Here is a 25846-nt window from a genome sequence, read left to right as displayed (position 1 = left end):
GGACAGGAGACCAACCCCTCACATTTAATATTGAGTGCCAAGTGTAATTATGTTGCACAGAAAGGCCCAAAGGGTTTTGATTTGCCTGTAATGTTAGTTATTTGACCCATCACTCAAACATCAAGTTAAATATGTTAACTGTGGAAGAAAAGGTTTTATCAGGAACTGATCGTTTCTCTAGCAAGGCTCTCTCTCTTTTTAATGACATCTTGCATCTCCATTATAATGTGATAAAAACTGAAATTTTCAATTAGGTTACCCTGGAATATGTGACTTTATTTTTAGTGAATTGTTCCAGAGAGGCAATGGACTGGGATTACATTAATATGAAGAGGAGCTTAGCTGAATCTACTACTTTTTTCTTGGGAGCATCATGGACTGTTCATGAGCAAAGGTGAAGACAAAAACCTGATTCCATATGTTTCCAGTATTCTCATCCATTGGGAATATTCCTGAATGCACTGTTGCCTCAAATGCAATGATGCAGCATCTTATCTATCTATCTATCTATCCATCCATCCATCCATCCATCCATCCATCCATCCATCCATCCTCTCTTTCTATCATCTCTCTATCTCTCATCTCTATCTCTCTATCTATCATCTGTCTGCCTCTATCTATCTATCTATCTATCTATCTATCCATCCATCCATCCATCCATCCATCCATCCATCCATCCATCCTCTCTTTCTTTCTATCATCTCTCTATCTCTCATCTCTATCTCTCTATCATCTGTCTGCCTCTATCTATCTATCTATCCATCCATCCATCCATCCATCCATCCATCCATCCATCCTCTTTCTTTCTATCATCTCTCTATCTCTCATCTCTATCTCTCTATCTATCATCTGTCTGCCTCTATCTATCTATCTATCTATCTATCTATCTATCTATCTATCTATCTATCTATCTATCTATCTATCTAATTTATCCCTGCCCATCTCTCCCATCGGGGGACTCTGGGCAGTTTACAACAATTGATTACAACCATGACCATAAATACAGAGAGTAAAATACAATAATAAATAATATAAATAGAGGTAAAAATAATATGCTATTGGAAGAGACAGGTTGACTTGGAACAGCCCCATATTTATCAATGAAGTAAGCATATCTTTTGTGCACTCTTCTTCCCCAACTTCTTACCAGGTGCATTGAAAATGACATCTGATCAGGATGCTTGTATAATTTTAAAGATGTAAGGGCTATCAAAAATACTCCTGTTTGGAATCCTGGTATTCTCCAGGCATCTACATTTCAGTTTCTAGAATTTTCAGCAGTGGCCATGCTGGATAAGGGACTGTGGAGTTGAAGCCTACAAACATCTTGAGGTCACCTGGAATTAGGGAACCATCAGCTATAAATAGGCATTAAAATGAAGATGTTTGGGAATTCAGACCCTCTACTAAATCATACATTTCTATGGACTTCCAAAGTCGGCCTTTAGAATTATTCCCATACGTCTAAATTCCCTTCACCACTGCTGCTATCTTGGGATGACAGAAAAATCTGAAATTACTTCATTTCACATTTTCAGACCAATATTTGAATGCATTTCCCTGAATATTTCAGCATCATTTCCCAATGAAAAGTAACCTATATTAGAGAATATGAACAAAAAAGTATCCATTCATGACAATATTGTACAAAAATGCAGTGTATTATGGGACGTTCTTTGCCAGAACTGTATATTAGAGAATATAACAAAGAATAATGCAATATTTGAAGGAATGTCCCTAAAAACAATGTTAGTGCAAGCTTAAAAAGAATAGTTCTGAAACTGTGACAGGAATAGACAAACCAAAGTTAGAAATGGAGAAAGCAGGAAAATGATAATTAATTAATTAATTCTCAAAAAACCAGAACAGTCTATTTTGCGCATTTCTATTGCTATATTTATAACTGCTGAAGTTTCAGTTATGAATATATGATGCATTTATGCATCAATTATTGCCTCTTTAAAAAATGGAAAAAAATAGAATTGATTGAAAGCCATCCTATCCAGCTTTCTGTACTCTGGGCAACCTCCAGTTCCTAGAATTCTTAGCAATGATTATGGTGGGTGGATAATTATGGGATCTGAAGTCCACACATCTGGAGCACATCTGAAGTCCACACATCATGGATTTATTCCATGCCTCTGTTCTCTGTAGGAAATCCAGCAGTAGTGCAATACCAAACCTGGGTCTAAGGATTTCCAACAAAAGACAGAATCTGAAATAATTTTTCTTGGCAAACTGCTTTGAATTTCAATGTAATTTTCCTAATGTTCCCATTCAAATATGGACTGCCTTCAGAGTCACTTTACCTGACATTTGGGGGGGAAAAAAACATTTCTAAGGAACAATGAAGTGTCATACCAGTAAAAAAGCAGGGCTCACAAATTTCCAGCACAATCGCCAGTAGATGCCTGGTTTGAAACCCATCATTCGCTGGATATCTTCGCTGAATCTGTCCACACCTGAAGATTGACCACAATAGTGAAGAAAGAAACAGAAATCATATCTTGGTTATTTCAAGTCGCATCAAGAAAACACAGCATACAGTATCAACTGGCTTTGCATGCCCTCATTGATGATGTGATGTAAAAATATGTGGTTGACCACATAGCACTATGCATCATCCTAAGGCCATCCTGTTAATTTAAGGGCCTAGGATCACTGCCACTTCCTATGTGATTTTTCCCAGGGAAAAAGTCCAAAAAGTAAAATTGACAGACCCCTGATGAGGTGACACATAATATGCCCAAGCATGATTTTAAAAAGTAAACTTCCAAAATTTGTTAAGTACACCCCCAACAAGTGAAAGATTCCCTCAAGTTGAGTTTGAGTGTTGATGCCTTCACAGAGAATATGGAAATGGTTTGTCACTGCATCCTGCTGGGGTGTCTTTTTCAACTTCCCAGTCTAGCCAAAGCACCAGTTTTTTCTTTGTATATGAATGTTCACAGGTAGAATTTATTGCCATCACACCATTTTGGAATTCTTTCACAGAGATGTCTGGCTTCTGCTGTTTCTGGTGCCCCATTTTCAAATGGATGTTGCTGGCAAGAGAACCAAGTTGCCTCATCAAGTACAGGTTTATGGAAGCGTTGGGCACCTACACCTGTTGCTGTGCAAATACAGGTTCCTGGTAGCATTGGATGGTCAATACAGGACACAGCCAGTGGAATTATACTTCCCAGAAGGCCTCCTTGCTACACTAGGTGAGTCAGGTTTAAGTTGTAGGATCTGAAGTGCCCCTGGAGATTCCAAACAAGCTGTCAGCTAAGCATCTGGTTGAGGGAAAGAACTGAAACTACCTTTTCTAGCCGAGTCTCTGATGCCCTGCAATTACAGGCATTTATTCAACAAGATGGGAACAGCATAATTGAAGGTCTCATGAAATCTGTGCTCCCAGCCTCTGAGGTTGCTAGTCACAGGCTTTTGTCACTCACAGCTTGGCAGGGACATGAGTGATTAAGATGCTATTTCCCTCAGGTTTGCCTAGCTGCATTTTGTAAACCCTGCAAATCACAGTCATAATGAATACAACCTCTACAGTCTAGGTTATCCAAGTGCATGTATTTCAATTTGCAGAAGGAGACCAGGCCTTGGGTGGCTTGTGTTATGATCATGGACACATCAGGAAAGTTATGTCTGCCTCTGTGTGGATTAATCTCCCAATGTCTCTTTTATAACAGTGGTCTATGTTTTTGTCCAGTGGCTGTTGACATATAGGAGCCGTGCAGAAGGCAAAAGATTATTCTCAGATGTTGAATGGTAATACCTCCCTAAAACTAAAAGTAAAATAAAGAAGAATGTGCTGTGAAGATGAGCCCTTCTTGATGTGTTTCTACAAACAGAAATGCTTTTGTTTGGGAAGAGATGTTTTTGTTCATATGAGCCTTCACCCACACATCTGCAGTCAGAGATGAAGGTCTTTGAGAAGTTCCAGAGCAGAAAGTCCCTTTCAGCCCCATCTCCCTTCAGGAAATTCTCCTCATTTCACCTTCATTCAATGTATTTTTTTCCTCCATTACTCTTCCTCCATTGAAGTCAGTGGCACAGGAACTGGGAATGTGTGCAGTTATATTTTAACTGGTCTGTTCAATTGCTTCAAATGAAATCCATCAATCCATGTGAATTTACAAATCCCCAACCACACTTCAGATGGAGCTTCCCTGTGAGGGAGAGTGTCCTGGGGCAAATTTTCTGCAGGATTCCTCCCTTAATGAAGACCCTGGGTGCAGTTTAAACCCAGCTTTTGGGCATACTCACTGTCTGTCTGCAGTCATCAAATAAAAGAACTAATCTTGCTATTCTAATCACTCACCATAAAACCAGGAAACACCAATAGCTTCCACTAAAACTGCAAACAAGATGGAGGTTCCAGCAGCAAATGTGTCCAGCAGGGTAAGTATGTAGATTCCCCCCTAAAGGATGAGAGAGAAACAGCTTGTAAAATAAATATAATTTCAGGAACATGGTTGAATGCTCAAGGCTTGAGTGAGTTAGAACTTAATTTGCTCAGCTCCTGAAATGAGTAAATGGCCATTTTCAACACTAGCAAAGTTTGAATGAATATTAGTAAAGACAGATGTAATATAAAACAGTCCCTATGGATCTTTTTCTCCCATGATGGGAGCATTAGCGCACAAGAAGGACTTACCTTTAAATCAAACTGTGGTTCTGTCTTGTGTTATTCCTCTCATTCCACCCCAGCTTTGTGACCCAGATGGGTTTTTCACTTTTTAATTGTTTACTTTTTAAACCTGCATATCATATATCTTTATCCCTTGCTATAAAAACAAGGACATAAGCAGCAAGAACAAGAAAGATTTTGCCAGGAACTGAGAAAGTGATCCAGAGACAGCAACACACAAGAGGTGAGTTTAAAGAGACCCCACCACCACCATTGCGTACCCACATTTACCAAATGCACAAGGAGGAAGAGAGGTTTATTTATAGAATCATTCAATCTATTTGTATCACACAGTCCTATGGTAAAACTTAAGGAGGCTATATACATAAAACATAATGAAAATAAAATAGTTAAGCTACAAGCAAATCAGTTCCTACAAGGTAAGAACATTCAACATAAAACACAGGCTAGATAGGTAATAGATAGCCACAGTGATAGACGGGGAAGAAAGGAGAAAAACATTTACATAGGGAGGGGCATAAGCATTCACAGTGGTTTGAAATGATGAAATGTCCATGGCACAAATGTGCATGACAAACCCTGGCTTTTCATACTTGCTTCTTGATGTTGCATGCAAGCATATAAGTCAAGTGGCTTGAACTGAGACATTGCAACCCATGTGTGTTTATTTGCTCCCCTCCCTTGCTGCCCTCTTGGAGAGCTCCATGGAGAAAATCTAGATGATGGGATGATTTTCATACCACATTATGGTATAAGAACGTTTTGAGCATCAGCAAGAAGAATGTTGTAGGAAGAGTCAGCTTCACACCAGCTTCATAAAGTGGCCAAACTGTTCTATGCTCATCCTGTGGTTCTGATTCTGTCCCTTTTTTTAAAACATAGTTCTATATAGTATTTAAAAAAACAAGCAAATATCTATTTGATTTCTTCTTTCTGTTTCACTGAAGCCATTCTTCTACATGATGTAACTTATTTGTACGTGAAGCACAGATGCATCTGAATGAACCAGCCCAAGTGGAAAACCAGTGCAAGTGCTTGAATAGATATGCATTAGGCTAAAAAAGACCATTTACTGCAGAGTTTTAAGAGAACTTCACAGCTTTACAGGGGCCAAATAATGGTGGAAACCTTGAATCTTTGACTTGCAAGGAGCCACTTAGGGCATCAAGTCTAATCCTCTGCTCAGTGCAGGCAGCCAAATTAAAGCATCCCTGACAGAAGGCTGTCTAATCTGTGCTTGAACACATCTAAGGAGCCCACCATGTCTCTGGGTCACTGTTTCCACTCTTAGGAAACTCTTAGTCTTAGGAAGCTTTCCCTAACATTCAGTTGGAATCTGCCTTCCTGTACCTTGACCCCATTCTTGTACAGCTTTCACCCTAGAACCCCATGGTTCCACAAGACGGTTCTTGAAGTCATCTGCTCCCAAACTATAAAGGTCTTTAGTTAAACCAGCCTGCATACCTAACACACCTCCATCTACATTGCATTTTATTTTATTTGCAAAAGAACCACTTCCAAATGGTGCACTTACATTGGTTATGCAGAAGAGAGCAAGCAGAAAAGTGCCAATACAGACAAAAAGTGTGAACATCTTTCTATTTCTCTTCAGGATTTGAAAATCATCTGCCAAACCAGTAATGACAGCTTCCATGCCACCCATCTAAGTTTGGGAGAAAGAGGAGAAGGTAGACATGTCATCAAAAGTTGGCCATTTAAGAAAGAGTTGGCTGGAACAAACCAACATCCACCTAGTGGGTAATTCAGTTCTAACACTGGCTAGTAAGAGTACCAAGGATGGCCTGTGGAGTATTTCAAAACCAGCAAAAAGGAAATTATTTACCAGGTGTTGGAGAAATGACTAGCATATTCTTCTTCTAAATATGGAAGTTTCCATTCCTAATTACACAATCTAAATTTGTCTACTCTTCAAAGACAAAGATGTCTTCAAAGCTAATGATCATCCATGAGCATTAACTTTACAGATTGAACAATGTTTATCCTTGCATGAGATGATCACCATTCACTTTCAGCAAGAACAAAATCTTGGAGGATGAAAGAGAAAGCAATGTACACATGTCAGTCCAGGCACTTGGTGGATCTGGATGGCATTCTGGGTGCACTTGGGGAATTTCCTACCTTACCTGTCAGTATAAAGCGGAAAACATGGTTCTTCCAGCAACCTTGGGAATCCCATGGGGAGCCTGCCCGATGGTTGTATTGTGTTTAGATGGAAGTTCTCCCATGGTTTTGTTTTTATTTAACTTATTTATTTTGTTTTTTATTTTTTTTAAAGAGTTCAGATGGCTGTGATATTGTTTTGACTATAGGTTGTATGCTGCCCAGAGACCAGTTTAGTGGTTAATCATTCCAAGTTGGACTGGCACCATGATTAGGAGAGATTAGCCGTGCCTCCTTGAGTGTAGGCTGTGTCCCTGCATTTTAAAGGAGGCAGTTGTAAAGTGTAACGTCTTTTCTAAAATAGCTTTCCCTTGACCTGGAAGATCTTTCTAATCACTGGCTAATCTCAAACATTTTATTTTTTGTTGCAGAGGAGGGGAGATGTGTTTTGTTAAAAAAAGAAAACTCCGAGTAATCAGGTGTTAATGCAGCATCACTATAGAAGGTACAGCAAAATCTTCAACTCCACTTTTGCAATCTTCAGGGTTTTTTTCTAGTGAAATAAGTTTTTAAAACTTATTGGAGTTATCACAGTCTTATAGGGAACCTTTAGGAGCAGCAAGGAATAAGATCTGGAAAGTGGGAAATAGAGATGAGTTAGCAGGAATAATTGCTTTTTACAGGGATGTCTGCAGGATGTGGTCAAAACAGTCAAGATCACAGTCTCAGTGGTGTGATAGAAGCTCTGCCTGTTTTTTATGTGAATTGCACACACACACACACACACACACACACACAACAGATGGAATTTCAACCACACCACCTTAGCCACACCCTGCAGACCTTGCCCCCTCGCCTCTTTAGATATATACAGTATCATACTAGAATTAAAATCTTTTAGTATTGAAATGTTACCAAGAGGAAAAGGAAGAGAACAGGGAATACTTTTATTGTAAACCGCCCAGAGTCCCCCTCTTTTGGGGGAGATGGACGATAATAGAAGTTTGAAAAATAAATAAATAAATAAATAAAATACTCACAGAGCTGTCTATGCCCAGGGTAAGTAGCATTATAAAAAACACAACTGCCCAAAAAGTTGATCCATTGAGTGTTGAGATAGCTTCTGGATAAAGAATGAAAACTAGCCCAGCTCCTAAGAAACAAGGAAATTAAAACATGGGTTTTCTGATTTTATAAACTTAAGGCAAGGTGCTTAACCATTCCACACCATCTTTTCTCCTTGCCATCATCTCTCTTGTTGAATATGCATATCATTTGTTGTAATACTTGTGATTGGTCAATAGGGGTCACTATGCTCCACCCATCATAAGTCATCACTACACTGAAACATCTCTTTAAACACAATTTAGAATAGGATTTTTTTTTAAAAAGGAAACTCAGAGTAGAACCATAAGCAAGATTCTCAGAAATTTAAATCAGAAGACAGGCATCTCTTTGATGTTTGTTGGTGCGTCTGGTTTGTTTAACTAGGCACTCTTGTTATACGAAGAGAAGAATCGATGAGTGATGGATAATTAAGGATTTTAAATGGAAAACTGTTCATTGAGGGAGATGAGGCTGTATGAAAGAAACCGTCTTACCTTCAGTGGCCACATCTTTAATGCTGACTTTGTATACATGAGCCATGTAGCCCAAGATAGAAAAAATTGCAAAGCCAGAGATGAAGCTGGTGACGCAGTTGATTGTGCTTGTCATCAGTGCATCCCTAGAGAAACCAAAAGTTGAGAAAAGAAAGAGGATAATAAAGAAAAGGCATTCTTAATATTTTTAAAGAAAAGAGCTGGGCTCAGCGCCATTTTTTTGTAGACCCAGACGCAAAACTGAAATAAATCAATCTGGTATACTGTACATTTCTCTCTTTTTCTCCCAACCTTTATCTAGACTTTTGGGGACCAACTTGATATTTATGACATCACATATGATAGGATTTCAGTTCTGGATTAGTTTGTCAAGCAATATTCAAAGCACTGAGCTGAAGAAGAAGCAAGGGCTGTGATCGAGTCAAGTGAGAAATGGCTCTGAGATCTCAGATAAGATATTATGTTTGATCCAAGACCTAGGAAATCTGAATTCAAAGCACTGATTCATTTAAAAAAAAGTGATCTTGGATTAACTAGGTTCATCAGCAATTTAGAATTGAGTTGACTCAAAATATTTTGTTGTCTGAATAAATGGTGCCTTCCAAAGTTTGGATATGGATATTGACAGATGGGCTGCTGTCTTCTACTTCAATACACTAGCAATTCTACATCTTCCACTACACTGGGGAGAAATGGACTACATTAGAGAGAAAGGTTGGGCTCTGCTCTCCAAACATTTGCCATTGCATTCTACTCCTTTGCATCTTCCGAATGAAACAACAACCTCACTGTGTTTGTGAGAACTGGCCCTGGAAGAAGACAGTCCAGAGCTCCTTGGAGGAAGGGTGGAATCAGAAATAAAAGTAGGATTGGAATTGTGAGAATTGCAGTCACAACAACAGATGGGGAAAGTCTGGTTTAATGATGACAAGCTGAAGCACTCTTTCTTGGGGTACCAGAGATCGAATCTTGGTCCTGCTTCATAGAAAGAAGATGCTCTACCAGTTTACATTCTCCCTAAACTCCTATACATTCTTAAAGTGCATCTGGATCTACCTTAAGGCTCTTCATTTACTACACACTCCATTGGATATTGCTTTGCTTAATACTATTAATAGGTTTTCCATGGTGTCAACAGTCAAGTTCTTCTTCTCTTTTCAAATAAGAATCAAATTGCACTTGCTTCAATACAATGTTCCATAAATTTGTATGGGGTTCTTCAATTCCGAAGAAGGTATCTTTGAAAAAAGATGCATCTGTCACTTAGATGGGGGGCTTTGGTTTCCAAAAGCCTTGAATTATATCATTATGTACAACTTTGGATTAGTAACGTATTTTGGACAGCTTCATTTAGTATATATTCTCCTTCCTGGGCCCTTTTGAAATACTCACATATACCACTTTTACTTCATTGGATCGTTTGTGGCTCGGAATATAATTGATTGTATACACCTCCTATTACTGCTACATAGATTTGAAAATTGGGCTATTCTATTTTTGGAAAATGGCATTTTGATCCTTTTTTTCTCGCTAAATCGATGCTATCAGGCAATCCAGATTGATCTCACTCTTTCTCTCTGCTATATGGAAGATTTGAAAGGATGCTGGAATTTATACTTTAGATGAATTAATGGATAATAATGATTAATTTTTTATCATTTCTTATGTTAAAGGATAAATATCACTTGTCTGCTGGCAGAGTTTACAACTACATCTACCAATATCTTGATCTGGACCAGTGGCATCTTCAACTTCAGAGATACCTAAATGATTAGAAGTGATCACTAAATCTTATGAGATAAAAAAACACACAATTAATCTTTATAAATGCTGTTATAGATAAATGAAGTTAATTTGCTAATTTGTAAGACTGAATGGAAGAAGGAATTGGAGAGTCCTGTTTTGTCTAGACAAAGGGAAACCATCAATGTCTCTCTCAAACATTTCAACAGATCTAGATTATGGCTGATTTAACAAATCTACTTAGTAGATTTTGTTTATTTATTTCGTATGGCATAGCAGAATGCAGCATTGTTGCATAAAATCACAAAAACAATATATAAAAGTGTATAAAATATATGACATTGGGACAATAAATTATTTCAAAAATACACAGTGCAAACGATGAATAGAATTATGAATAAATTAAGTCATGTATGAGCAGTTACTAAAGTAATTAAGCCTATGGCCGAATATCTAGATTGTTTAGCCATTGGACAGCAGTCCCCTCAAAATGATGCAGTTCTTGCAGGGAGCCAGGAAACCTTCTGAGGGGGCATTCCATCGCGATGAGATGTGAAGTTTGCAGGACGTTCCCACAATCACAGCCATGGAAATTTGGACAGCAATTAGTCAGAGAAGACTCTGTCATTGAGACAGCATGGCGCCAGGAGTGGGCAACTTTTAACCCAGGTCTGTTTAATTTAGTGTCTGATCCAGCACAACGCCCCTATGGCTTTGATCTCCCAAGGAAAAACTGGACTGCGCTTAATCGGATTCAAACTAATCATGGCAGGTGCCGATATTGGAAACATAAATGGGGGCTGGTTGATAATCCTAACTGTGACTGTGGGAACATCCCACCAACTTTGCTTAGTAGATGGAAATTGATATTTGGATAGTATCATTTCTTATTGCTAAGAGACCTGTCCTTCGATATTGGAAAAAGATACAGCATTTATGGCCACATTTATTCAGTGGGGATTGAAGACCTGATGTTACTTGCCTAACTGCCCAGAGTCCCCTTTTCGGGAGAGATGGGCGGTGATGGAAATTTGAAATATAAATAAATAAATAAATAAATTAGAAATTAGTTGCTTACAGAAATAGATTAAGCATGGATGATTATAATGCAACACAGCCATCCTTTAAGAAAATTGTTGGGTAATATTTTATATACATGTACACATGTACGAGAAACCTATATATGTTGTTGTTGTTGTTTTTATTTTTTTCTTTTTCTCCTGTTCTGTTTAATTAAATAAATAAAGACCAAATATTTGGGCTTGTTTCAAAAGCAAACATTGTTTTCAAGGGTTAAAGAGAAATGAATATTTCAGAAAGAGCAAATTACTCTGTCTGGCAGAGAAAGAGAAACACTAGCAAAATGCCAGAAGGCACATTTAATGATCACCAAACAAGTTAACACAATTGAGGCTACTGCCTCAGGAGGAAGTCATCCTTCCTCCAACAGATCCAGGGTGGAGTTGGCTTTTCATTTTGCACGTGTGTTTTCTTTTCCTTTTAAAATGTTCCATGGTAAATTTACTCAGATTACAGGATAAAAGCAATTATGCTGGACATGTTTCATTTCTCTCTCCTTTTTTCAAAGGCTTGCTTCCTAGCGATTGGCTACAATTAATGGTAATCTAATTCAAAAGGCAGATGATTGTCATTTGGATAAGCATGTGTGATTAGAGGTGTCACGCCTACTACATGATGCAAATCTAAAGTGACCCTAAACCAAATTCTGATCAAAAGCAAACTACTGGGATGCTAAAACCAAAACATGGATTTTGTTTTCTTTAAATTAAATTCTGCATAGCAGATGAAGGGGCTGGTCACACAAGGGAATAGACACAATGATGAAAATACTTACTTGAATGAATGATTGAGGCAGTTCTGTATCCCCACCCCACCCCAAATGTCTAAACTTTTTCCCCAGATTCTCTTTTAATATGATGGAAAAGAAATGGCTTATGATCCTTCCCCCCCCAAGAGAGTTTTGGGGTACAAAGTTTTGGTGGAACCAAGTGTTCTTCTATATCTCATAGTTAGGGGATGAGTGAAAAGGAATGTGTCTAATCAATCCTTTGGTAGTCTGCAGTCTTCCTGTCTTCCTATACTTCCATGAAATCCCAAGGAAAGATGTTGTGAGACAGACCCTCCCAAGGGTTTTTTTAGGACCAGAAACTGTGGGTAGGAAAGGTAAAAAGTGATGGAGGGTTGTGGAACTGAAAACAAATAAACAAATAAACGAACACCAAGAAGAGTCCTTCCGTCACTGTGCAACAATTAAGTCTGTTCAGAAGAAAAGCCAAAGAACTTCTAAAGCAACTCTAAATAAGGCAGAAGAGAAGAAGAGTTGTTGGAGAAAAAAACCTTTGAGAAATTGGAGGGCCAAGTTCAACAGGGTATTACTTTGAAAATGCATGAAGAACAAGTCCACCCTTGGACAGGGCAGCTTGGCCACAGCTGCTCATCTTCAATGACACTCTGTTCCATGATTAATGCAAGTGGGCGATTTCTAAGATACATGAAGGTTCTCCAGACCTTCTCATGATCACAAACTGGGCTGGAGGCAAATGCTGAGCCTTAATTTTAAAATGTTCCCGCCAAAGAGACTCACCTGATGCCAGATTTAATCCCCTCCTATGCTAAAGAAAGACCTTGATATTTATCCTGACCTTCTAATCTTTTAGCTTGGCAACTAAACTCCAGTGAAGCTACTTTTGTTACTTTTCCATTGTTTAATATCACTTTGGATTTTAAGTGAGTTAGTACTAGGATTCTTTTTCTCATTGTTGGAACTATAATCTGCCTGTATAAATCAAAAAGTGGTATAAATATATATACACTTATGTGCATCTCTGTACATATAACAGGAGCCCATCATGGTTACTGTTCCAATGTTCCTGAAAAACTTCGTAACGGGTTCCCATGCCACGGGGCTGACACGAGTTGCTGTACGGGAGGGGGCTGCTCCTGTTCCTTGTGCCGGGCTGCGATGCAATGTGAGGAGTGAAGAATGAGGAATACACGTTGGGTTATCTTGCCTGGTCAAGGACGTTTCCCGCAGACCGGCAGGAACTGTTAGGGGCACCTGCAGGGCATGGAATTGTACTGACTTTGGGAGGAGGTTGCTTGGGGCTTTATTGGGAGACATCCCGCACTTTTCCTATCCTCAGCTTTGCTTGTGATCCTGCATACTCTTCATTATTAAATCAGGTATCCATGAAAGCCCTGTGTGAGTCTGATGGTGATTTTGAATAGGCAATCATTACAGTACCTGCTAATTATAAAAACACTGTAATTTCAAAAATGAGTACCTTGCGACTGGATTGATGCATGCTGATTCCCTATTTAATGTCTACGTGTATGAAAATAGCTTTAAAAAAACGATAAAAAAGATGAAAGATATGCACAGACAAGTCAAGTCAGCACAACTTACCTGTAACAGTTGTTGTGAAATTCATTGTAGCTTGCAAAGGCAATGAGGACACCAAACCCAGCTCCCAAGGAGTAAAATATCTGTGTAGCAGCATCAATCCATACCTACATAAAGAAAATTGTGAATGTATTTTTAAGGTGTTCGTTCCTTAAGATCCAGGACAAATGGACAAGGATGTAGCAATATTCAGAAATTTCAAAAGCTACAGTCAAGCTTCTTTCACTGATGGAGTGAAACTGATTAAATGACTTTGGGCCATCTTCTCTCAGCTCAACTCCATGGAAGGTCCCTTAAGCTCTTGAAGAATGGCAGGGCATAAGCCTAACAAAGGCATAAATCAATGTCAGGATTGCTTTAACATACATTGGATTTGGCTAATTATCCCATATTCAGAGAGAAGTCTAATGCTTGTGTAGTCCATACAACAACATTTGTCCATTCTCAGTAACAAAAATATCATATTATTTTTTCATCTTTACCCTATGCAGTCTGAATCTTTAGATCAACCCTGTGAAGAAACCTTCTCTGATGATGACTTACACCAAAACTATGCATCCTGAACTCTTTACTCTGCAGTATTGACTTCACCAGTGAGTCTTACTGCCCAGGGTCACTGTCCCAAACTATTTCTAGTTAACTAAATATTTTTACAAGAAGTGCCAGCCAGCCAGTCAGCCTCCCTTCTAAGCTTCAGTGTCGCCTTGCTACGAACGTTGCTCTGGCACAGGCCTGGTGTATGATTCGTGCTTACACATAATAAATTACAGATTTATAGTCTAAGGAAGAGAAAACAATTGGAGAAAATCCACAGACACCAAGATGTTTGCAGGAAGCTCCTTCTGGAGAACAATGGCACAAAGCCATTCACTCTTCCTGACACTGCAGGCTTTATTTGAGAAGCAACTGCTCCTCCTTTTGTGAAGAACACATTTAATTTCAAACATTAGACATCTGCTCAGCTATCATTCATTCTCTGCTGGAGATTCACTAAAAATATAACTCTTTGCAATGGGGGTGGGGGGTTTCAGAGGGAAGAATCCATTACAGATTGTTTAGTTCAGATCATTCAAGCATAAATGTCCATTCCTAACCACAATGATGCCACAACGACAAGATGTGACATTGTCACAATGCAAGCCCCCCCTTTCATACTTGCATTACAGCATTGCATGCAAGAACTTAAGGAGCAGAATTTGCATTGCAATATTGCGATGTATGTTTCTTCACTTGGCCCCTTTGTTCCACCCATTGAATGGGCACCTGTCCATTCAAGATATTATTGGCCATCATTCTCTTAATAACATTAAGTAACTGAAGATAATAAGTTGGCTGAGAGATTATTAACTGAACAGGAGAATTGAAGAGGTTCGTATTTTAATGCACACTGTCCTGGTTACTTCTGACATACTTTGCTGGGAAATCAAACAAAGAAATACAAATAAGGTATATTTAAAACAAGCTGGGTTTTCTATATTTTTATAATAATAAGTTAACATCCTTTGAACATTTTGTCTCTTTATGAGGATCTTGACTGCAATCATCTCTGCAATGTGAATTTAAAAACTGAAAGTATGGAGCACTTACTGTGGCTTCTTTCAGTCTTCCAAAATCAATGTTGAGATATGCTTTGATTCCTTCATAGGCACCAGGTAAAGTGAGCCCATGGATTAATAGCACAGATAGTACAACGTAAGGCAATGTAGCAGTTATCCATACAACCTATAAGATCAACACATTAAAACAAAAGGATCCATCTGTCAACAGTAAAACGTTGATTAAAAATGCAAGTATCTATCAGGAACATAGGAAGCTGTTACCTCTTGAACCAGATTATTCGTTTTATCTTGCCTAATATTGATGACATGGGAGTCTCCACAGCTTCAAAAAATTATCTTCCATAATTGATAACATATTGCATTATATCTGATATAACACACCATTTCTACCCTTTGAATAGTATCTGGTGTAGGGCTACCCTATCTGGGATACAAAAGCCCTGATCTCCACTACATGGCTGTTAAGAACATTCTACCACCACTGAGTGGTCATCTGGACTTCGGCAGCCCTGATCTAGTAATCTTAAAATTATTCTATTAGGAACATACCAGTCATTGGTATTATACAATATCATAGTTATATACCGCTCTGGATATCCAAATGGAATCAAGCCAGTACATTAAAGTTTTAAATTAAAAACATTGTCCTACCTTTCCAGAAGTCTTCACACCTTTCCACAGGCTGAAGAACAGGACTATCACTACCACCAAGAGGCACAGCACAAGCTGCCATCGGGGCTGGCCAATTTCCTGAATCCCACGGCTAAGTTGCAACACTCGCTGCCTATCCGAAGAAAGACAGACGAGCAAGCGTTAGATCATCTTGTATGGCGGAGAACCTGGTTGCCTTTCCCTGTTCTCCTGTGGAAACACCACCTACTTTTGCTAAGATGAGTGAACTCACTTTCAGAATCAGGCCTTCACTATCTGGGAGAAACAGGAGACAAGAGAGCAGGAAGTAATATATCGTTCCATTGTTTTGGGAACTAGTCACAAAGTCCCCAGAAAGGAGGAATTCTCCCCAGAAACGTTTCACTCTCCAAATTGCTCAGGGTGTGCTACACAGTTATCTAGACGCTACTGTCCTTACTCATGACAGCTACGAAGTTTACCATCAGTGTTAAATCCAATGAATTGTGGTCTTTCCCACTAAGATATCTATACAGTTTGCTTGATGCTGAACTCTTAAGGCAAGACAAGTCAAAACTACTGCATAGTTTCTGTGGCCTTCTGCCACAGGCACCCTCTTCAGTTAAGGAGGTTAAGCATGACCTACCAAAGGTCATGTTAACAAGATCCCTCTCAAACATGGTGCTGGCTCCATATTCAAGAACTCCTGTTCGAAAATAGTTGCTGGTCTCAGGAAGGATTTGTCTAATTAAGATCTGAATAGGACAGCGGTGGTTCTGTCACACAAATACGACCTGATTTCAGCCATGTCAGTTTCTCAGAGGCTTTTTCCATCCTGTTTGTTTCACGTTGCAATTTAAAAAAAATGCATTCACATTCAGATTTAAAGTCAGCACCTGCCCTGCCCCCAACCCCAAGTCTGTCTGTTTTCAGTCCCAAATTCAAATATACAACCTGAAGATTAACCGTGTGAAGAATAATTACACATTTGGGAAGATAATCATTCCAGTCTATGTATTAGATTGAGAAGCCTAAATTAAATCACATCCATTCTTCTTCCTGAAGAAACCCAGAATGGTTTAGAGAAAAAACAAAAAAACAATATTGCAATTTAAAGGCACACCCGGACATGTATATGACCTTGTCTTTTGGAAGAAATCAAAGCAAAGCATCTATCTTTTTTTTTTTTTTTTTGCTATCTCCTTTATTCAATTGGTTACAATTTTTTAAACCATAAGATACAGCAAACTAAATCCTGGTTTTATTATTTCCCTCTTACCAGTCACCTCAGAGATGACCTCCAGAAGATTAGTTAAATTCTACTCTATCACTACTGCTCTTCACTGCTGGATAACATATTCTCCCTTGTTTAGAAATTTATAGACCCTTCGGCAGAATTTTAAGACTGCCATTTTATGATTTTACAATGCTAAGTAACAATCGATGATAGCAAACAAATGTTCATTCATATATTCATGCTTATCTTCCTAGGGCTATTACTTACTGCATGTGTCTTAAAAATATAGTAACCATGAAGTAGAAAGTGAAGTATTTTACTGCTTCTGGATTTTAGTAGTTAGCAATTTGCTTGATAGTTTTAGTATCTTGCTAAAGTATGTCTTTTAGATGTCTTCTGTGGTCTTATTGTTTTAAAAGTTTTTTTTTTTGGAAAGTTTATTTTATTCTAACAGTTTAAAATTGCATTTCACTTTGGACACTGACTGTAGTAAAATTAAGTATTTTTTTTTACTAATTCTTCAGGAAAAACAATGAAACCACCTATTTTGCTCCCTTACCACTGCCAAAAAAAAAAAAAAAAGACAGATATGGACACTGCTACTGAGAAGCTCCCATTCCTGGCCAGTGCACCATGACTCAAATCCTTCAGAGGGGACCTGAGCAGAGGACCCCTCCACCCCAAATAGGTTTTTTTGGGTGGTATTGCATAAGAGGATCTCTTAAAGTTAGACAAAATCCTCCAGCATCTCTAGGAACATAACAGGGTTACTTCAGGAATGCATCTGAATCGTTTTGAGACTCAGCGGACTTGATAAGCAATATTTTGTTACTAGAGGTGGAAAAAGGGGCAGGGTCATTTGCCTGCTCCCCACTGTGGGCTCTAGTCCTCCTTTGTGAGCAATATTGAAAGCATACTCTTTAGGGCTCAGTTAAAAGGAAATGAAGCCTAAACAGGAAGCAGAATTTAAAAGAACATGACGTGCCTTAATGGGTTGGGCCTCCTTTGTTTTTTTCATCATGGTCTTTAGGATGGAGCCAGAAACAATAAGCCTAGACACCCTGCTCCAAAACAGAGAAGACAGAGGCCTACAGATCACAGTCAACTGCTTAGCAAGGTCAGACCTTGAGGTGAAAATACTTCAGAGTAACATCCTCATCCTAGGACAGTGTGGGGTAATGCTTCTTTTGTTGAGGGCTGTTAGGCACCAAGTAATCTATGGAGCACCACTAGGTGGGTAGGGCTGAATGACCAACCCCTGTTCCTCCCTGATATGCCACTTCTTCTGTAGGGCAGCTTCCTCTCTCTCCTTGCAATCTCTCTCCTATTTTCTAGATTTTTATTTACAAAAGGGATCAACAAAGCATTGCAAATAAACAAAGCATTGTCATGAAGAAAAAGAAAAAGTAAAGCAAACAAAAAATAAAGAAACCAAACCAGTAATGACGTAAGGGCAAAGAAACCTGTGTAAACACACCAAATGCATCCGAAGATATAAATACATTTGTTCTGAAGGTTCTCAACCTTTTTTTTTTCCCTCTGTGAAAGATTTTCTATTTTGTTGAGGTCTTCTTTTGGACATCTCTTGGTGGAGTATCTGAACTGACTTTACAGCTGCAGGCAATGGTAGATGCTACTTCTGGGGTTGCTTTGTGTTACACCCGGGAGCATTTCATTATGATGTCTCCCCTTGGGATTTAATGGAAGTGCGGGAAGTCACAAGAGTTAGGTAGATGAGGTCAACAAATCTCTTCCAAACCACGTCTATGGAATTCTGCAGAGGATTCTGGTAGCTCACTCCTGCCTTAAGATAACCCTTTTAGCTAAGGACCATCTGAGCCATGCTGTCTGTTATGTGGGTGATGATTCTTTGGGCATCCTACTATATTTTACTTTTCCTAAACATAATAATCCAGAGGGAGGCTAAATTAGGTAGGATGAGGAACCTTTGCCATCACACTGATTCTCTGTCGCAACGCATACATACAGAGACACAGTGATTAAGAAATCCCTCTCCTGCAATACTCCCTCCATCTCCAAGAATGGAAGATGGAGCTTGGATTATGTAATGGTTGCCTATTCTAAAATACCATCAGACTCATGAGCAGGAATTCAAAGATATCTGATTTATTAAAGAACAGTATGCAGGATCACAGAGAAAGCGGAGAATGATGAAAGCGCACCAAATTCAAACTAAAAACCCTCGGTGCAATTGAAATCCCTCCCCCCGCAGAGTCTTCTCAAGTTCACAATTCCAGGTGCTCCTAACAGTTTCTGATGGTCTGCGGGAAAAGGCCTTGAACAGATAACATAACCCAAACACATTCCATTGTACTGATTTCACAAACAGAACTTGGTACAAGATCTCACAGCAGCTCCCTCCCAAACAGAAACGCGCGTCAGCGCCATGGCATGTGAAACATTATGATGTATAAACTACACTGAATCAGTGAACATGACAGATTAGCTTTATATTCAATTTTACCTGACCAGCCCCCCCCAATCTATGCACTGATGAAAACATCTCCAAAAGTAAAATGCAGAACATGAGGCCCAAGGCTACCTCAATGTCACAAATTAAGATCCCAAAAGTTGTTAGGTAAAGGTAAAGGTTTCCCTTGACATTAAGTCCAGTCGTGTCCGACTCTAGGGGCGGTGCTCATCTCTGTTTCAAAGCCGAAGAGCCGGCGTTTGTCTGTAGACACTTCCGTGGCCATGTGGCTGGCATGACTAAACAGAACACCATTACCTGCCCGCTGAAGTGGTACCTATTAATCTACTCCCATTGGCATGTTTTCGAACGGCTAGGTTGGCAGGAGCTGGGACTAGCAACAGGAGCTCACCCCGTCACACGGATTCAAACTGCCGACCTTCCGATCGGCAAGCTCAGCAGTTCAGTTTTTAATTGACAAAAAGATAACATAAATACATGATTAAAGGGTGTTCATAGGGCTATATCTGATTTTAATTAAGTGGAAATGGAAATGGAAGCAAAAAAAGAGTTTTTGCTTTGATTTCAGAACTATAATTTGAACTCAATTCTGAAGGCCCATGGCTAGCCTTTGGCCCCCAAAATGCTGGGCACTCTTGCTTTACTAGGCAGCTGAAAAAATGAAGCTATCCACCAGCTTGACTGTCCCCCAAATCTGGGTATTTTTAACTGCAGGCTTTTTTGCATTGATAATTTACATTATCCTTTATAGTAATTGAAATGCTGAGTAAAGAAAGGGCTAAAAGTTGTGAACTGACAGCCAGCTTTGAAATTTAAGTGTTTCTTTATTTAATGAAAAGAGAATTAATTCAAGAAACAGAACATACAATTAAACGAACAGACCTTATTAAAAGAAAAGAAAAAGAAACAAATCAATCCATCTTCCAGTGGTGCTAGATAAGAACAGTCTCAACCTTCTTCAGACTTCATTCTTCTATTAATGTCTGTTCAATTTTAGAGGGAAGAAGAGGAAACATTCCACTTTTACTCCTCCTCCCTTCCCATAATTACTATCTAGATAAAATAATAAGCACCTACTTATTCATGCTTCATTTTTTCAATAGGCAGAAACTTGCTGTTTTGCACTGTGCAGTGTTCTGGACTATTTAATAAAAGACTGGAAGACATCCAACCATTAAAAAGCTGAAACATTTACTGAATCTCAGAAATGCATGATCAACCCTTCCCTGACCGTGATACCAATAGTTACAGGAAGGCCTGTTTATATACAAGAGCAACAGCAACAACAAAAATCCATTTGTCTCGTTTGGAATGAGACACGGTTCCAGTTGAGGAAATCTCAGTGTGTTGGGAGGACCAGCCCAGTGTCGCTTGTGGGATGGGCGGTGTCGAAATGTGAGAAATAAACAAACAAACAAACAATGCTAATATGCATCAGCAGACTATTTTAGCCATGGTCATGACACTGGGAAGAGAGCTCTGTATCCCAAATCCATAAACTTTCAAGAGCACCGTGATAATAGTTACGGCGTTGTCAGACTATATGGAACACGTAATAGGCATTTTTGTAATATTTTTCCTATTGCTTTTATGATCTTTAAAAATCATAAAACAGACACCCTTCTCAAAAATTTCTCAAACTGGGGAGGCGGTGCTATGAATACTTCCTTGAGCTCCTGGAGGAAATAACATGAGTATAAAATAGGATATAAAATGGATGGATGATGGATGGATGGACTTCAATTAGATAGAAGCAGCAATTGCTCACTCCTTTAAACAACCAATATCCCAAATCATCTTGTATCACCTCATTTTGACCAGAAGATGAAAGGAAAGAAAGGACTACGTATTCTGATGTTACGATGTTTTGGAGGGTTGGTGGGATGGGGAAACAGACTCAATCACAAATGGACCCTCAACTTTCAATTTATGGTATGAACTTCTCCTGTGGTTCTTAAAAGGGTTTTTGTGGGAGGGGTATTCTAGTCAGTCTCTCTAACATCTTCAAGTATTCTGGTCTCATGGTCTCATTTCTCATAGGGATCATTTTGGTTCTATTCCTATTAGTATTCCAAACCTCAATATCAGTATTCCAAACCTCAGTTTGTAATTAGCCATGATGGTATAGATTTACCAAATTCACCGGAAGTATGCTGAAGAGTATCTCTGATGGGGCAGCAACAGTCTAGAAGGGCAACTTCAAGACTTCCCAGAAATAGCTGGTTTACCACAATCAACAGATGGCTGGACTAGATCAGCTCCTCACCTAAGCTACCAGGGAGCTTATAGTCATTCTCCAGAAAAGAACTAACATCTTTCTGCTAGAAAACACAGCCTCTGCAAATATTACACCCCAGAAGGGAAACGCCCTGAGAAGCCCCACACTTACTCGTAAAATTCAGCAGCAGGCGTATTCTTGAGCTTGGAGCTAACATTGACAAATACGGAGGTATTGACTTTAGGGTCTGTGCAGTTGGGGGTATTCCAAGGATTACTGCAATGAGTCCAGGGAAGCTCCCCCAGAGAGAAGGAGGCAAACAGGTAATACAGAGACCAGGCAATAATAACATTGTAGTAGAAACCAACGTATAGTGCTATGAGGATCACAGCATAGCCCACACCTGAAGACAAAGGAAAAACAGATTACACATGAAGATGGTCACTGCACTGCATTGGGATCATCTCATTCACAAAGGTTAGAAAGAGGCATCACTGCTCTCTGGCACAAGGCACAAATCTGACACAAAGTTTGGTGTAAGGAACAGGATAGTTGTTGTAGGGTGTTTGTTAATGTGGAAGAGTCAAGAATCTGGCATTCTAAGTAGGTGGGTTTGGGCCATAAAGATTTGATAAGTTAACCAGCTACATCTTGGTCCAATAAGACTTGGGCCAACGCTTTCTTCTACATCCATTTACAACCATTTTATTAAATTTCACAGAAAGTAAATTATTTTCCATTTTCTTTTCTTTTTTTTAAGCAGAAGAACATTCTGGTGATGTTCTCGAATGTGGCAGCTGTGGAAGAGCCATTACCTTAACTAGAAGGTGGCCAACAAGCATGTATGTCTGAATGCTCTGCCTTTCATTGTACAATAACCTTTCTGGTGGACTTCTACCTCTCTGGTTTCCCACACTTCAGCCTCAAGGGAAGACATCAGTGGGTCAGGGGACTTTTTCAACTGGGAAGCATAGAAAATAAGCAAGCCTACAAAATGGCCAAGGGACGTGAAACAAAAAATAAAACCAAGCTTCCTATCATCCTGCAATAAAATGAGCTCAGAGATACCACCAAGAGAATTTTCAAAGAATCCAAAACATTAGAAGAAAAGCAGAAGGCTCTTTGGCAAGGGAGAAAATTTAGGGGGACACTGGAAGAGACAAGTCAGCATTGTCAAATGCTTAAGTGTTTGGAATGCATTAGTTTTATTGGAGAGGAGAGGAGAGGAGAGGAGAGGAGAGGAGAGGAGAGGAGAGGAAGGTGGTAGGCTGTAAGACATTTATCTTATGCTGAATAAATTATTAATCCATCTATTCTAGAATTTTGGATATTGATTTGCCAACAACTTTCTTGGCTATGAGGTAAGCATTTTTCCAGAACTACCTGAAGGTCCAAGGACTGAACCTTGATTTCCTGTTAGGGCCAAGCAACTACCTTTTCTCCCCCCCTGGACTTCTCATCTGTTCCTTCTCTACTGCTCCATAGGTTTCAGCTTTTATCATATTACTTGTCTGTCTGTTTTTTTTTAAGTTATTTATTCCATTGTTGCTACTGTATTTTTGTCACCCAGACTTGTTTTAAAAGGTGGGGTAGGAATCTCCAAAAATGAGCAAATAGCTCATGAGAAAGAAATTAGCTGATTCTGATCAGGAAACAATTCAACTAATGTTTAAATAACATCTGTTATAAATGACTATAACTATTCCCAAACTTTCTACAAATCTCAAGAATGGATTCAACAGCTGTTTGATTTGACATTTACCCTGTAGTACCAGGGCCAATCCTGTGAGGCATCTCTATTAAGAAGAAAACAAACCATGAACACAAAACAGAAACAAGAATAGTAATTTAATAAAACCAAAGTGTTAAACTGGGACCACCAAAGTAGACTTTTTGACAATATTAAAGTGTGATTAATAAGTGCTAAATAATAATCGCCCAGAGTCGTTTGTCGAGATGCGCGGTGAAGAAATGTGATAAATTTGATAATAATTGTCCCTATATAAATCAGAGTGTGTACAAACAGACTTAGATAACACCCTTGGTATGAATTATTCAGCAATGGATCCAGTGTCACCTTTTCAGAAATAAGGTTTTAGCCTATTAATGTTGGACACAGTCTGCTATTTAGGGTAGCTGGGAATGATCCAAGGAATTAAATTTGATACTCAGATCAAATTTGTGGTCACTGGGAGTCAGCTAGCATATACATTTAATAAATCATCATCATCATCATCATCACCACCACCACCACTTCCATAGTGATTGTGGGATGACTCCTTTCTCAGTGTCAAATAGGATGACTATATCTTTATCACCAAGTTCCAGATTTCACACATTAGCATTTAAAACCAATATTGTGGTACCTCATGTTTGTTTCCTGAATCCACTTAGAAACTTGTTTCAGCAGCAGCCATAGGAGGAGGGGTGGGGTGTCAAAATCAGCAAGGTGGTTGGATGGGGCATCATGATGACACAGTATTCCATCCACCACCTGGCCAATTTTGACTCCCCTCCACCCTCCCCATGCATACCACTTTACTTGATGATGATGATGATGATGATGATGATGATGATGATAATAATAATAATACTGAATTAGAAATCAAACTAAAATTAGCCAATTCAGGGGCCTTGAAAACCACAATGATGTAAAGTATTAATTTGGAGAAAAAAATTCATATAACATCATACAAATTAATATGAGGCTCAGTGTTGATCAGCTAGCTAGGTGACAGCACCCAGATGATCTTAGGAGATCTTGAAAAGTCCAGCAGGGCCAGAGTTGGTTAGTACCTAGATGAGAAACTGCCAGGAAACATCAAGGTTGTTGGCTAAGATGGGAGTCTAAAACCATCCCAGAAAAAGCAGTGACAAGCTATGTCCATGTTGTGCCAGGAAAATTACAGGGATGTACTGCATCTATCATATAATCAGGAGACAAACTTACTCAATGGACGATGGATTTTTTCCCACATTGCTCAATGTGCCTTTCACAGATGACTAGGGGGCAGAGGTCTCTGCACCTACTCTCATCTTCCTCCAAAGAGGGAGGGGGAGAGGAAGAAAAAGGGAGTGGACAGATAAAGTAAACAGTGAGTAGTGGAACAAATTGGGGATCTCCAGAGGACTTCTTTACTCCAGAGTTTCAGATGGCCATCCAGCCTTTTGTAAGTTGCTAAAAGTCTGGCTGTTCCCTCAGGGGTTTGAGCAGGGATGATAGTTGAGCTCTGCTGGTTGGTTGGTGGATTGGTTTCATTGCTGCTTTTCACAGTAAATCGAGAATGACTTTTCTCAACCCAGAGTTTGGTCATGCAGATCACTGACTGCTCAATTTTTTTGTGGCCTGGCCTGGTTTTAACCTCTTGTATGCTGCCTTGAGTCATTGCTCTGAAATGGGTGGCTGTATAAATTGTATGTATGTTTGTATGTATGTATGTATGTATGTGTGTGTGGATACATAAATAAATGCTCAGAGTTCCGTGTACCCTGACAGAGCCACTGAGTGATAGATGAAACATCCTCAGTATCCAAGATCACCCAACAGATAGGTTGAACACTTAGGATTTACCTTTAAACAATGGACAGATTTTCCATACCGTGGCAGCCCCTTCTCTATTATACTGGCCTAAAGCAAGTTCCATATAAAACAAAGGCATTCCTGCAATGATGAGGAAGAGGATGTAAGGGATTAAGAAGGCACCTGGAAAGAGAAAGAGAAACATAGATGAAACAACTGCTGGCTTACATTCTTATTTGTTGAATTCTTTTTCAATGGAGGATTGCATCAAAGAACTTGGTTGGGGGTTGGGGGTTGTTGTTGTTTTTTGGTTGTTTTTTAAGTAGTCTTGGATCAGGAAGAGGCAACTGGTGCAGAAATATAGAAAGGAAGGGAATTTAGAGTACCACCATTCATTCTTCCTAGACCTGGGCTCTTCATCATTCCCCATCCCCAAAAGAGAGGCTTTGGCAATCTTCTCTCTCAAGGTATTTCTGCTGTTAGTATTTCAGTATGTGCTATTGAAAGAAAGAAAGAGGTTAGAACATCCAAGTAGTGGACTCAGCAGGAACTTCTGCTGTTCTTCAGATCAGAGGGGCTGAAAAAGCCCCTTGCCCATTAACTGTCATTTCCATTGGTTTATCAATGGAGACAGGCAAAAATGCCTTATTGCCAAAAATACTAGAGCAGCAGGAACTAGTAACATGGGGGTGAACG

The 25846-nt window shown here is 39.2% G+C and overlaps 1 protein-coding gene across 1 annotated transcript in view; it reads right to left on the bottom strand.

The window, feature by feature from the left end:
• SLC6A2 (solute carrier family 6 member 2) overlaps positions 1-25846 on the bottom strand; it is a 42290-nt gene that overhangs the window by 4412 nt on the left and 12032 nt on the right. The window contains exons 2-11 of the mRNA XM_063313110.1: positions 25202-25333; positions 21802-22033; positions 15745-15877; positions 15122-15256; positions 13538-13641; positions 8368-8492; positions 7807-7919; positions 6180-6308; positions 4316-4415; positions 2362-2462 (exon numbers count right to left, since the gene is read on the bottom strand). Coding sequence (XP_063169180.1) covers positions 2362-2462; positions 4316-4415; positions 6180-6308; positions 7807-7919; positions 8368-8492; positions 13538-13641; positions 15122-15256; positions 15745-15877; positions 21802-22033; positions 25202-25333 — 1304 coding nt within the window. The remainder of the gene's footprint in view (positions 1-2361; positions 2463-4315; positions 4416-6179; positions 6309-7806; positions 7920-8367; positions 8493-13537; positions 13642-15121; positions 15257-15744; positions 15878-21801; positions 22034-25201; positions 25334-25846) is intronic.

This window comes from Candoia aspera, chromosome 11, assembly GCF_035149785.1.
Source record: "Candoia aspera isolate rCanAsp1 chromosome 11, rCanAsp1.hap2, whole genome shotgun sequence".
NCBI classification, from domain to species: Eukaryota; Metazoa; Chordata; class Lepidosauria; order Squamata; family Boidae; genus Candoia; species Candoia aspera.
The sequence above is the reverse complement of the archived record's forward strand: the minus strand, read 5'-3'. Positions and strand labels throughout refer to the sequence as shown.